This window comes from Lycorma delicatula, chromosome 3 (assembly GCF_047948215.1).
Source record: "Lycorma delicatula isolate Av1 chromosome 3, ASM4794821v1, whole genome shotgun sequence".
NCBI lineage: Eukaryota > Metazoa > Arthropoda > Insecta > Hemiptera > Fulgoridae > Lycorma > Lycorma delicatula.
In genome coordinates this window covers 21,001,821-21,017,699 of record NC_134457.1, presented here as the reverse complement: position 1 = coordinate 21,017,699, position 15,879 = coordinate 21,001,821, and the positions used below count along the sequence as shown (strand labels likewise).

Here is a 15,879-nt window from a genome sequence, read left to right as displayed (position 1 = left end):
TATTGATGTAAGTTTTTGAAAGTGCATTTATTAAATCTGGTTCAATTTGTTGTTTCAAAAGTTTATAGTTTTAAATAATCTTCAAAACTTAAAATTATTTTCAATGTTGTATTAAATAAACTAATACATTACAACATATTTTTATAAGCCTAGCTCATTTCAGTTTTCCGATCTTTAAATTGCTTTAATAATCATTCATTATATTAACTAAGTAAACTTTTGAATAATTAAAGCAACTTTCTCAGAAAGTAAAATCTACTCTATTTCTCGATATATGAATTTGGAATTTGTTACAATTACAAGATTTGATTTATGAAAAATGAATTAACTTACTTTTGTAAACTTTTTTTCTTTCAAAAGATACTAATATAAAATTAGTGAAACATATTTTTTTTATATTATGAGCATTATAAGAAGGAAGGTAACACATTACTCTGATAAGTTTTAGACATGAACATAAAGTTGTAAACCACAGGTTTTGAAATATTCTTTGTTTTTACAATTAATTTCTTCATCATCCTCATAAAATTCAAATATACATTTTATCTAACAAAATAAATACAGTTGTTAATTTTCACCAAACATAAATTTGTAGAACATACTAATAAACATATTAAACTTTACAGGTTATGGAAGTTATGTAGTAAAAAACATATTAATTTTTTTTTACAGATTATGGAAGTTATGTAGTAAAAATAGAAAGTCTACCTTGCACAAAGAAAGAAGAATTTTGTATGGCAAATGTTTATTTAGAAAGAACTCTTATTCCTGGTCAGTTATTTAAATTCAGAGTCACTGTTCGAGATACAAAAGGTGATACAACTACAATACCAGTTGCAATACATGTAACTGATGGTGTTACAGAAACAGATCTAATTTTTCCTCATATTCCAGGAGTCATAATGGTTCCAGAGGTGAGATGAAAACATTTTCATTTCAGAAAATGTTGTGATATAATTGATATGAATATAATTTGTTTTTATTGGAAAAATGTTTGTTTCTTTGATTTTTATTGATGTTATTAAGTATATTATTTTTTTTTTTTGTTTTATAGGTATCAATATTTTTATTGATATTGTTGAATTGGCAAATAAATATATATGTATGAATATACTTTGTCAAATAAAAAAATAAATTAGTTTATTATAGATCAAATAAAATAAGAGCTGTGTTGGTGTGATTTCATCAAAGTGTAATGTTTATGTTTGTCAAATAATATCATCAAATAAGTAATACCAAATCATCAAATATTCTCAGAGCACATAAGAATTCAACTTATTTGAAAAATAGGAAATTTAAAATTATACTTTAGTTGTTAAAACAATACCTTGAATAAACAAATTCAATATTTAAACATAATATATTACACGGACACTGGGGAAAAGGAAAGAGATAGATCAAGGCTTTTGAGATGTGGTTCTGGAGAAGGATGGAGAGATAAATTGGGTGGACAGAGTAACAGGAGGAAAGGAAACTGGATCAGGCATATAATTAGGGGAAAAGGAATAATAAATAACAGTTCTTGAAGGCTCTGTTGAAGGTGAAAAAAGAAGATGAAGGAAAAGGCTGAAGTTAATAAATGATGTAAAGAAGAAACTATTAGATGAAAAGAAAAGCATGGGACAGAAACACGAGGTGCAAGGGACCTGACAGAACACCACATCATGATGATGGTGATATTAAACAGTATTCTTGAAAATAGTTTTTGATAGTCTACTTTTGGGGGTTTTCTTTCCTTCCTGGTCTTCTGATAGTATTTTTTGCTTTGTTTTTGCCATCTTTCATCTGATCAGACATTGTTGGTGTCTTTTTTCTCCTTCTCTCAGAATCCCTTGAAATCTTGTGAAAATTTTCTGGACATTGTTCTATCTTGTATTATTTCTTCAGATTTACTTTTTAACCATTGGCGTTCATTGATTTCTGTTCTTTTATATCATAAGGTGACTGAAAAATTTGGCTCTTCTTTTTCTGCTTGAATCTAACATTTCTCAGTTTTATTGTATTTATAAATCAGTCTTTTTACTTCTAAATTTGTATTTGTTTCTCCCTATTTTTATAATGTTTTACTCTTTACAATAAATAATGTTTTTTTTTCTTAATAATGTAATATTGATTAATAAAAAAAATAAATGGACAAAAATAATTAGTTCATTAATAAATTCATTCGTTCATTCATCTAGAAACATCTCAAGCAAAAAGTGATAGAATTTTGTTATTAGAATTTAAAGTATATGTCAACCACAAGGAAATTTTTGTTATCACTTGCCTTCTAAGGTACTTCTATATATGAGCACATATTTGCATGCAGATCTATATTGCTTTCTATTGATTAAATTTTTAAGAAGTACAATAAATAATGTTATATAATCGCATGACATATGCTGATAACAATCGTTAAAGAGATTTTTTTTTTTAAGTTGTAATTTCTAAGTAAATTACATAGAATTGTGTTGAAGGTCATATATCCTTACATTATTCAAGCGTAAGACATGGCCATATTTAATTATTTATAACCCATATTTCTACAACTAACATATGTCATATTATATGAGTGTACTAATCATTATAATATATTCCTTAAATATTGATATTTTTCTCTGTTATTACAACTTCTGTAGGGTTTTTTTAATTGAAATTAATAAAAATTATGTTTTGTTAGAATTATGCTGCGTTTTTTCATTTGATATTTATTAAAGAATAAAATTAAAATAAATCTCTGACTTATAGTAACCAGTAACCAATTATATATAACCCATGCAATATATATGAGTATTTAAATAAACTTTTGTCAAAACATAATTTTCCCAATGTATAATAACAATGAATTACAGCATGTTTGTATTTGCTCTAACTGATAAAACAGATAGCAACGGTTTATGCACACAAGCAGTATGGTTTATGTCTGTTTCTCAGGTTTTCTGGACTTAGGTGGGATTTTCAAATGTATGTCCTTCACAACATCAATACACTAAAGAATATGCAGCGGCATATGAAAAACATTTGATTACACAAGATTTTAATTCTATCATCATCAGGGTTCCTAACTAATTGCTTGATGTAAAGAGTAAAAATGGATCTTGCTGCATTCATAACTGTTTTATTATCTTTTTTAAGATGAAAATATTGTGTATTATTATAACTAAATTTTTTTATTTATTTATATTACATATCCACCCAGATGGGTGGATAAAGAGACAAATGAAGAAGAGGTGTTGCGGAAAATTGATGAAGAAAGAAGCATTTGAAAAAATATAGTTAAAAGAAGAGACAGACTAATAGGCTACATATTAAGGCATCCTGTAATAGTCACTTTAATATTGGAGAGACAAGTAGAAAGCAAAATTGTGCAGGTATGCAATGTTTGGAATACGTAAAACAAATTGTTAGGGATGTAGGATATAGGCGATATACCGAAATGAAATGACTGGCACTAGATACGGAATCATGGAGAGCTGCATCAAACCAGTCAAATGACTGAAGTCAAAAAAAAATAATACTACATATAAGAGTATTTATACTACATGTAAGAATTTGTGACAAAAGTAATAAAAAATGTAATTTAAAAAAATCATTATGATAAAATTAGTGTTAATTAAATAATTCTTTTTCAGGATACTCCAGTTGGTTCAGAAATTGAATATGTACTTGCACGAAAAAATCCTAGGTTAAATCGTCCAGCAATTTTAGAACTTTGGGTTTGTATTATTTCTTAATTACAATTTTAATAGCAACTTGCCATTTGAACAATAAATTATTAATTGGATTTTTTCTTATTTTTACCATAAAATTAAGAATTTTATTATTTCTGATCTTTTATTTATTTATTTATGAGATTTAATTGATTATTTCATTTTTTCTCATTAGTACATAGACATTCACCAAGAAAAATTTCATTGAACAATTTATCTTCTTTATTGATTGACTGACTTAAACAAGTCTCACTTAGTTTTCTAGGGAAACGAGAGCATATTTCATCTTTAGAGCTGCTTCAGTTAAATCCTTATACTCATAAATTCTACTTCCTAGTCAAATGGGAACACAGTTTTACTTCCTCTGTCAACTAAGAAAATTGCTCAATTATTTAAGTAAATTGAAGTTAAATGTTTTTTTTTTTTTTATTATTATTATTAATAAAATTCTTAGATAAATAACTACTAGTTATAATTTTCATCAGAATCAAAAAAAGGGAAGGTTTCAAGACATGAAGCCAACTTCATTTCACAACTGAGAGGTGTATAAGGAGATGAAGTGGACATTACTATATATGAACACTCTTAATGAATTTGAATGAATATTTGTAACAGTAGGACAGAATGGAATATTCACTAAGGTTATGCTATAAGCCTTTATTTTTATTGATCTTAAGCTTCTTTCAAAACTGTATTCTGCAAACAGAAATGTCTAAATTGTACCACTAAATTATTCAGATCAATAATAAATCAAACATTTTTTGTGATATTTATATATGTTTTTTATTAAAATAGATATCTATATGTTATTTATAACATTTGTAATATTTATAATATTTTTAAACTTTTTATTATTATTTGTGGTTATTTCATTTGATGAAATCATTCAAAGAAAGAAGCATTTCATCACTCAGTGATAAACTGACACTGAATTAGTATTCTAATGAAAAAAATTACTCATAGAAAGAATTTTTTTTATCTTCTTATAATGATATTTTTCTAAACTACATTTTTTTAACAGGGTCCACCTAATTTTGAAATAGAGCAAACCTCAAAAATGGATGTAACAAGAGGAGCAATAAAAATTGCAAAACCACTGGATTATGAAGAAAAAACAATGTACACTTTAAATATTTATTCTATTGTAAGTTACTTTTATTTTTTGTAAAAATTACACACTTCTCATTTCTGTTTGTGTTAAATTAATATTATACTGAAGCAATTATTAGAAACATACTAAACAATAATAATGTAGATTAAATTTGTACAATCTAAATTATCTCCCAACTTTCCCCAGTGAGGTGGTAGTATCTTTATTAGAAGGTATCTCAAACCTCAAATGCATTTCTTGTATGTTACACTACTGATTTCATCCTCAATTATTAATAATGCATTTTTTTAACACATTAATTTAGTCTTACACAAATATTTTTTGTGAGATGTGCCTATAACCACCCATAAATACATCAAACCAACTGTAATCTCAATACAAATTTTCTAATTTAATAAAAAATTGTTTTGAATTCATTAGTTATTAAAATAAAATCTCAGGCAGCGAGATAACACCTTTGTCATCAAATGTAAAAACTGATAGTAGTTATAATCAACCGTTGATTGTGACATGACATGACATATGACAAAATAATGCATTGTCTGAAATAGTATTTTACTAACTAATAAATCCACAGATTCAAAATTACTTTTAAGTAAATTGATAAGTTTGTATTGAGCTTACAATTAATTTGGTGTGTTTATGAATGTTTTTTTGTGGTAATTATTGATTGTAACAGACTAAGCAAAACATTTAATATATATATATATATATATATATATACACACACACACACACCCTAGCTGGTCCATCTAGACAGAACCTGGACTCTCAGGACCCAGGTCAGCCCAGGCAAACTCCGGAGTCAACACAGGGGCTCCTCAGGGCCACCTGGGGCCGTGGGACCTACCCCAGAGCCACAGAGCTCACTTTGGTCGCCATTCCCATCTACCCAGAGGGCTCCGCCCCCAGGACCCCCAGCACTGTTCGTTATTCTCATGATTGTGAGAATAATACTGACAAATAGAGACCAGATTATATGCAACATAAAAAGCTTGAAATATGTGTGAAAAATGTTTAAAATATGCATGAAAAGTATCAAAATATGCAACATTAAATAATAAAACAATAGTAATTTTTTTTTTTGTTTCAAAATCAGCATACATTAGTAAGTAGTTGAATTTGATAAATTTGGATAATTAACAATTATTTAACATTTTGTTACTTTTAAAAACATAAACAATCAGGTACTGTTCCTAATGTTGGGTAGTAAAATTATGGATTTGATCGCTCAAAATATTTTTATAAGTGGAAAAGGATTGTTCCACATCTACAAAGGTAACTGGGCAGTATTTCAATTTGGGTGCTAAGTTAGCACTTTTTTCTGGCAAAAGTTCATCTGTCCCATTAATAAAATTATCAATTTGACCCAAAGGTTCAAAGCCTGGATTATTGTTCAAATTGATTTCAAACTTTTCTTTAATTTTACACAGTAATACCTCTGGTAATGCAGAGTTTATTTGGTTGATTTTATTCATTAACCGAAAAAATTCATTCAATGCCAAACCTTGAGTTTCAAGCTTTTAATACTTGCAGGTATGTGTGAAAAGTGAGTGCTAATCACAGCTATGTTTTTTTTTATACTAGAATCGTTAAATGCATCCTTGGAATGACAAACTGCCATAGCCTCTGCACTATCGAAGTCATTTATTACACCTTTGATGGCCTCGAAATGTTCATTGTAAAACGGTTCATCTTCAATCCACGTTCCCCTTCGAGTTACCACTGGTTTGGGAGGTAAAGCATATTTGGCAGTTTTTCTTTATAGGCCTTATTCTGAGCAGGTGCCTTAAGAAACACTTTCTTTGTTGATGAAATCAGTTTACTTACCCAAACGTGGATCATACTTCTTCAGCAAGTCGATGTGCTCAGTGAGCAAATCACATCACTTGAATCAAATTGGGATAAAATACTTGGAGGGCTTTGGCTGCATTGATCATATAGGGAGCAGCATCTGAGAAAAATATAAACACTCAGTAATTCAGTTCATTAAATTGTGTGCTCAACCGGCAAATTTCCACATATTTTTCAAGATGAAATATATCTAAAAATCTTCTGTTACGCCATGAAATATGGGAAAAAATTTGGTTGCGATTGTTGATTGAGTAATTTTTTTGTTTATCCCAAAAAAAACCCCTCTTCGTCTTTATATAATATCGCGCGCGTGTATATATATATATATATATATATATATATATATATATATATATATAGTATTCTTATTTTACTGAAATTAATTTTTTTTTAAGATTCATATTATTCCTCTGTATTCTAAATTATATTTAAATTCTAGTAGATAAACCACCTAGTACAGAATATCGAGATTAAGACATATATTCCCTTAATTTTTCATAAAAGTACTTTCGCGGGATCCTGCATTTTCAGTCATGATTGAAATAATTCCATTACGGCATATAAAAATTAAAAAAATAAAAATACTAAAATAATGAAAATAGTGTACTAATTTAAACAAGTGCTGCTATCTATTGCAGTTTTTATAAGACCGTCTCCCTCAAGCAGTATCTGATGGTTTATCAAATTGAAATTTCGTATGTATTTATTTATCAAATATATATATATCATCTTACGTCATCTTTATTCATTTCTAATATTTATAAATATGTGTTAATAGCAGAAATAGAATCTTCATTGTTTATTTGATGGTCTGCCATATTAGATAGATCCAATTTATTATTTTTGTATAATGTTCAAGAAATCTAGTTTTAAAGGAACTATTTGTTTTTCCCATGTAAATACTATCACAATCATTAAATTTAATTTTATAAATTCCACACAGATTGTTTATTTTATTATTATTATTATTAGTTTTGTTTTTTAAATATTTTATTGTATGGTTATTAGGTTTGTATTCCGGTTTAAATATCTTTATTATAAATTTTAGTAATGTTTTCAATGATATTAGTGTATAAATATTTTATATATAGTTTTTTCACTGTTTTGTGCCCGATTTTGTATTGATTGTGAGTTAGTTATTTTGTTATTGTGTTCTGGTAGTTGTTTTTTTTATAAATATTATTAATTAAAGTAGTATCATATAGATTTTCAACTGCTATATATTTATTTCATTATTTAACTTTTCTTTTTTATTATGTGTGTATTTGATTGCTCTATTAATCATATTTGTATATGAGTTAATTTTATGTAAACAAGAATGGTTTGATTTTTTATGGATTGTTATATTATTAGATGTAGGTTTTCTAAATACTGAACAGTACCTTCATGAAAAATTAAGGTAAGATGTCTTATTTCAATAGTCTGTACTAAATGGTCTATTTAACAGAATTTATTTATGTATTTATAGTCTTCATCAAATCCTCTAGTAGTGTCCATCAATGAAGAAAACTGAGATTATTGTCATAAGTTAAAATAAATTTCTTATATAATACACAAAATCTACTTTAAAAATTGCCTCAGAAATCTAAGTTTAAAAAATGTATATAAATAATTTTGTTAATCTAGAGATTGGTAGTTGTTAGTTAAGAGCTGAATTATTTTAAAATTTATAAATTTTGAATTATTTGCAAAAGATTATTCCAGTTTTTGAATGTCATTTAAAATAAAATATTTCATAAAATATAAATCTATACCAATGCACTATAACCAAAATTCTAATTCCACAAAAAAATATTATTATGTACATTAGTTGTTATACATCTAATATTGTAATTATTGAAAAATTTTTATAATTAACTATAGTACATTTTTTTAAAGGTAAAAGTTATAAAAAAAATCTTTACCAGCATCTGTACTAAATTTCATTCTTAGTTAAGATTTTTCAAAATGTCGCTGAGAATGCTAATTGTTATGGTGCCGATGGAATTAATGCTGGCATCTGAATGGTTTTTCAAGATCTTAAGTTTTATGATGATTCAAATAGTTATTGTGATTTTAATTTTTTTTCCGTCTATTTTCTGAGTTGCTCATGTATGTCAAGTTTCCATCTTTTTTTGTTCAAGTTTTTTATGTTGTTAATTTATGGCTTACTTAAGTGAAGTTATTATCAAAATGGATTCAATGGTGTGAAGTCCTTTAATGCTTTTTTATATTATTGTGAAAAGCTGCATCCTGGTTGTTCAGTCTAGAACTGATTACAGTCTGAGCAGTCAAGTTTGTATATCATAGGTAAATTAAATTTATTAGATCATTCATATGAATTTCTATCCAACAATGTGTATTTTGTTTTATCTGTGGTTCTGTGTGCAATGTTATTGCCTGCTTTCTTTTAAATTTGTTTACAGTTTGTTATTATTATTTGTATTATGAATTTATTTTTTGTTTGATTTTTTCTGAAATTTATGTAAGAGTTGTGTTGTGTTCATTTGTTTTATCTAAATATTTTATTGCGTCTATTATTCCAATCTGAAAATCTTTTTGTGTAAGTGTAAGTGTTCTGTAGTTTGTGTAACATGGATTTGAAACTTGAAAAGTTATGTTGCATAAGAGTGATAATTAGAAGAGTTGAATCAAATATTCAGTTGTGGTAAGTTTTCTATAGATGTTTAGTGTAACCTTTAGTTCACTCTTTGTTTGTAATGTTATGTTTTTGTCTTTTTTCATATTTGGCAGTGAAGGTTATGTTTTTCTGAAATATTTTGGTGAATGTTTGTATAGTAAAGCAGATTACAACATCTACATATCTATGACAGCAGATTATTTTGTATTAATATCTGGCATAGTCTTTTTGAGGATTTTTGGTTTTTTCATATACTGTATGTATATTTCTGTTACGCTCCTGATATGAATGAGCCCATAAATAATCTGTTAGAATGTATGAAAAAATTTTTTGTCATAGATAAAATAATTGTGCGATTATCTTGATTGTCTGTTATTTCAGTGATTAGTTTGTTAGTCAATTTGTTGTTTGTGTAATCATGTAAGATTGTGATTCTGTCAGAAATGAGAAGGTTTTTATGAAGATTTTTTTAAGTCAGAAAAGACAAGTGTGTCATTGTGAAGATATAAACATTTCTAAATTTATTCACTGGGGTTGAGATTTTTTTTATTGCAATGTTTTTATCTTGGTTATACAAGTATATGTTGTATGATGATTTTATCTTAGTATTATGCAACGATTATTTGCTGGAAAATTCTGTAGTTTATTACAGGATAAACTGATATGTCTTTTTTTATGAATTTTTCAATCCTTTTTAAAAACTTTTCAATTTTTATAACACAGTATCACAAACACAGAAATTCAAACATTCTGATTACAACAAAATAACAAATTATTTATTCACAATTAAGAGTAATTTAGAATTTAAGAGAAAGTACTATGAAGTTCTGAATTATTTTTAAATAGGTTCAATTCATTATCAGAATCATTGCTGTGTTACACTTTTTACTTAATTAAAAATATAACCATAAATATTTTTCATTTATTTCAGGATATGTATACAGATAATGAAATTGATACAAGAAATGTTGCTGGTTTTCAAATAGTCATTATAGTATTAGATGTTCAAGATACACCACCTGTCTGGGATCATATTGAACCTCTCACTAAGTTACCACAGAATATCACTGAGGTAATTTACATTATCTGAATATAATGTTTAATGTAAAAAGTTAAAATTATTTTCATTTATATATAAAGTGTATTTGTAAACTTTAAGCAGAAAATTAATTCAATGATTTTATTTTAAAAGGTGATACCCAAAATTTGCTTATATTGATCTGTAGAAAATCTAGGTTCATTTAAATTTTACTTACTCTTATTGCCTTCAAAATAAGCCACTTTAGAATCCAAATAATGGCATTAACAAATTCCTCACTTCCTGAATACAAACTATTATGGTCTAGCAAGCAAAAAAGGACATCTCAATTTTGAACAGATATAATTTTGTAGTCAAGTATTAAGAAAAATTACAATATATATATATATATATATATATAAAATTGTAGCTTGTTCTCTCTTAAATTATTTTATTAGGAGATTATTTTAACAGCAAGAAATGCATGATCACTTATATTTTTAAAAAAAGTCAGGAAAGATGGCTTTTACAGTCTTTTGTTCAGTATATACAGTTTCCATTAAATGCTATTACACGTTTTTTATTTATCTGATTTAATTCTCAGTATTTCAAAGTATATATTATTTTCATAAATCAGTATGGTTTTAACAATTTGACAGGCTATTTAATGAAATTCTAAAATATTAAAAAAAAAAAAGTATTGTATCAAACAATAATCAATTTTTTTTAAGTCCAATGACATGTTTTTAATAATAATCTGCATTTTACATGTATAGAGTATACTTAGTTTCCTCTATCATACCAATCTTCAGAAACTACAGAAAAAATACCATTTTTTTTCTAATTTTGTTTTTTTTTTAATAAATATTATTCTAATTTCAGAAATAACCGCATTTTTTAATTTTTACTTTAAGACTTGTTTAGCACTTACCTTTAGCACTTTGTGTACCTGTATGTCCTGTGCTTTGCAGGCTGATTCAGAACTTCAATGTAGCAATTTATTTTTTATATAAGGAATGAATTCTTTGTATGTTCTGTAGTTAGTGTCAAAGAAACAATGTATTTAAAGAATATTCATCTCACTTTTACTTGATCTTCAGACATTCATGTTAGATATATTTATGTTAAACATGATAAGTTCTTACTGTTTTTCAGATAATATAATGCTGAAAAAATTAAAATACCTAAAAAATTTATCATTAACTTTCGTGAAAATTTTTAGACTTATTAGACTATATTTGGTGTCTATATGTGTGTAGCACCAAAAAAATTATCAGAAAATGCTTTGAAGGTTTTTGAAATAATTTTACATAAGAGAAATATTAATTTAATTTACTTATAATTTAATCACATGAGCTGTTCTTTCATGTTTGCAATTTTTAAGAACATAGAATCACAGAGGAGCATGTATAAAATCTGCTTTTTCATGATTCATGGAATAATGACATACATACATACAATCAACATATACACTGAGGATATTACCTCCCATTGGCTAACATTTCCTACAGTGATATCCTGAGTGTCTGCTAGTATTATTATCATTTCTCCTGCCAAGTGCAGTTTCAGGAAATTTTGGGCAGCATTTCATAATATGATTCAGATATGTTACTTAGGCAGGTAACATAAGGTTTGATGTGCTTCCAAGACCTATATTGGTCTTGTTAAACTGCTTTATCTACAATTTGTAACTGATCACCACAAAACAAAGATAGACTAACAGAAATTTATTTTAATGGCTAGAATTACTGAACAAGAGAAAATAATTTTAAGAACCATAAATGAACAGAACAGTTTTTATAATTAATAAATCATGCATGACTTAGCCAGATTAAGTTTACTAATTTGCTAAATATTCATTTATAAATGATAAATTAATTTTTTTTTGCAGGGAGATATTGTAATGACTGTGAGAGCTATTGATGGAGACAGAGGTTCTCCTAGACCTATAAAATATGGCTTAGTGTCAGAGGGAAACCCATTTACAGTTTTCTTTGACATAGATCAAAAGCAAGGTTTGTATTTTTAAAAATTATTACAAAAATTTAATGAGAATAATATAGAAAATTAAACTTCCTACTTTTTTGATGTTAGAATATTTCATTATTAGTGAAGATAATTCGAATTTTCTATCTATTTTTTAACAAAATAAAGGATATTTTTACTTGAAAACTAAAAAACAAAAAATTCTATTAATACTGCAGGTTCAAAATATTTTTTTTTTTTAATTATTCAAGCTTATAAAAAAAAATTGTTTTGGTAAATTATACTGTATGTAAAATAACAACAATAATTTATATTTTGTAAAACTGAATACACATTTAACAAATATATAAATGTGAATTATGTATAATGTTAATGAATTATGGTATCCCTTAAATAGCTTTTCAACAGTTATAACATAGAAAAATGAAATTTAACAAATTTTACTACCTTGAAATTTTTTATATGAGACCACTATGCTTCCAGGTTCCAGAGGACCCAACTCAAAAATTTTAAATCGAAAGAATTGGGTTGTAACATATCATTTTAAAGGGCATTGAAAAACAAAAATCTTGACAATACCAAAATGATGGCCATTTAATGTTTTTCAAAGCTAGTTTCAGAAGTGACCTTCAGTACACCCCAATTAAGTAATCTAATACTAAAAAATAGATCACTTTGAGTTATGAAAATTTGTTAAATTTTATATATATATTTTTTATTTTTCACTGTTAAACAATTATTTAAGAGGTACTATAGATCACTTTTGAAACCATCTATCAAAAAAACAAATGGCTGCTGATTTGGTTGCCTGAAAGTTTTTGATCAAAAGTTTGCTTTTTAATACAAAAAACTTTTGCGTTAAAAAACAACCATTTTGTTATTTAACAGTCATTTTAAAGGATAGTATTATTTAAAATAATTGTTGCACTCTTACCCTTTCAACTTAAAATTTTTCAGTTGCTCCTTTCACAGGTCCCTAAGGTTTCACTCATACAAAAAAAAATCATTTCAAGGTATTCACTAAATTTCCTTTTTTGTTTAGATGCACATATGTAGTTTCTTTATTATATATATATATAAAAAGGATATCAAAAAGTTTATATGATGTATATATCATACTGGAGACAGATGCAGCCAGTTGTGTTACATACATACCTCCCTCCAGTATATTACATCCAAAAGAAAAAGTTTGACCAAAAAAAAAGAAGAATGAAAAAATACAACTATTTTTATTTTCTGTTCGTTCATTTGTGTAATATATACTATGTTTAAAATATATGTTGTTCAGGTAATTCAGTATTTGATGTTAGCACCTTCAACAGCTAAGAAATAGAAAGATTGCTGTCCTATTTTAGGAATCATTACTTACTCTGACTTTTTCAAAAATAATTAGCCACTAGGAGTAGTTACCTATCCTAGTAAAGGCAGTTACTTTTATACGGATTTGAATACTAGATTGTGGATACCGATGTTCTTTGATGGTTAGGTTTTCAATCAACCACACATCTCAGGATGGTCGACCTGAGACTGTACAAGACCACACTTCATTTACATTCATACATATCATCCTCATTCATCCTCTGAAGTAATACCTTATGTTGGTTCCAGAGGCTAAACAGAAAAAGAAAAAGGAGTAGTTATCTATTATGTGTATTCACAATTCCTAAAGGAAACAAATAATAACAATTAATATGATTACACGAATACTGTTAAATAAAATTTTGTGCAATGGCTGTTGTAGGAACTATACGGTTGGTGAGACCATTGAAAGAACTGATAAGCATATCACGATCACATCAACCAATATTGCTAACAGTTATTGCAGAAGAAGAAGTGAAAGATCGTAATGAGCCTCCTGCGATGTCATCTACTGCAACCATAGCTCTGTTACTCAGCGAAGTGGCAAATTCTCCACCGTACTTCCACAACCAAAAGTCTGTGTCATTCATCAACTCATCTAAATTGTTTAAGTTTTTTACTACTTTAAAGGTAATATTTAGAATTGAATGCAGTTTAATTAATGGTTCAGAAACATTATCTTATGTAGCGAAATGAAGGGGGGATATCAGTTATATAGCTCTGGACAAAAACAGACTAACAAAAATTACACACAACAGTTGATAGCTACAAACACAGCACTGAATTATAGATGATACTGTAAGTGTTATAAGATAACTGCATTTTGACTAAATATAATAAATACAAATGCTACTGTTTAGTCAGTTGAATTAGTTTGTAAGTATATAAAGGTGTAAGTATTATTACAATTAAAAAATATCTTGAAAATGAAACTGAGATTTTCAGACTTGATGAGCTGTGGTTAATTTTTTATTAAAATTAATAAAGAGTATTACTATAATATTTCACACAGCAGTAACCACACTATACCTAACTTTTTCTTGAAAAGGTTTTTAAAACTGATCACTTCTTTGAAGTGATCAGAAGAAAATATTTGCTTTAAAAAATTTGAAGACTTATCAAATTTTTTAAAAGACATTGTATCATGGATAAAAGAATTTTAACTTCTAGTTTTTTTTTGTAACAGTCTTAGTGTGATTCTATTTTTTCTTCCATTTTCTATTATCACTATTTTTCTCCTGTATTTCTTCTTTATTGTTATTTCATCATGCAAAGGTTATTTTTAAAATCCCTACCTCACCTTTATTGCTGTTATAAAATAATATTTATATAAATACAATAGAATTAACTTAGATTAAATTTAATTGTATCTGTTCCAGATCATAGAAAATCTTAGTTAGCTGGAAACATTAAAAGTTGTCCTCTTGATAAAATTTATACATTTCTATCTTATTATTACAGTTGTACTAAAATATTTCAGAATGCTACAATTCCACACATACTTCATGTAAATAGAAATCTGTTGATACAATCCTTAAAACCTTAAAAAGGATTTTAACTGCATATATATACATAAATAATCATGAAATGCTCTTTATTCATTACAATTTACCTTGAATCCCTAATGTGAGGAGACTGGTATTTGTTTTTGGCAGTTCCATGTAGACAAACTACCTTCAAAACAATGTTGTAAGATTATCATTTCCAGAACAAATCCATCTAGTAACTGATCTAGATGTCATTTATGATGATAATAAGCTTTCCAAAATTTCTTTGGAGTAATTATGGGTTTACACCATAACCTTCCTAAAACTTGTCCTAGCATCTTTAGGATTAGCTCTTTTGATAATCTAGTCATCTGTAACCAACAAGAATAACAGCCAATTCATTTGGTAAGGAGGTTCTATGAACTTAGCAGTTAATTACTTTAATTACCTCAGGTATTACTTTAATTTTATATTTGAGATATAAATTTAGAAAACCTATATAACAAAGCAACATAAATTATATTCCTTAACATTTTTTGTAATTGTTGATGACACATTAGTTTTACACATACAGAAGTTTATTATGAAAAACAATCTTTCTTTTTTTATTCTAAAAAATATAAAGTAGCTAAATTACTGGTTTACTCTGAAATTAACCAGTTTTATTTTTTTACTATTAACTTAATATTTGTTGACTTTGCTCTACTAGTACTGAATTTGCAGAATTTTTGTCCTGGGTACCTAATGTATTTATT

At 26.8% G+C, this 15,879-nt stretch overlaps 1 protein-coding gene across 1 annotated transcript in view; it reads left to right on the top strand.

The window, feature by feature from the left end:
* Positions 1 to 15,879, top strand: part of LOC142321432 (cadherin-86C-like) — a 178,786-nt gene that overhangs the window by 120,304 nt on the left and 42,603 nt on the right. Inside the window, exons 3-8 of the mRNA XM_075359502.1 lie at positions 673 to 914; positions 3,612 to 3,695; positions 4,711 to 4,833; positions 10,206 to 10,346; positions 12,184 to 12,307; positions 14,020 to 14,212. Of these exons, the coding sequence (XP_075215617.1) occupies positions 673 to 914; positions 3,612 to 3,695; positions 4,711 to 4,833; positions 10,206 to 10,346; positions 12,184 to 12,307; positions 14,020 to 14,212 (907 nt within the window). The remainder of the gene's footprint in view (positions 1 to 672; positions 915 to 3,611; positions 3,696 to 4,710; positions 4,834 to 10,205; positions 10,347 to 12,183; positions 12,308 to 14,019; positions 14,213 to 15,879) is intronic.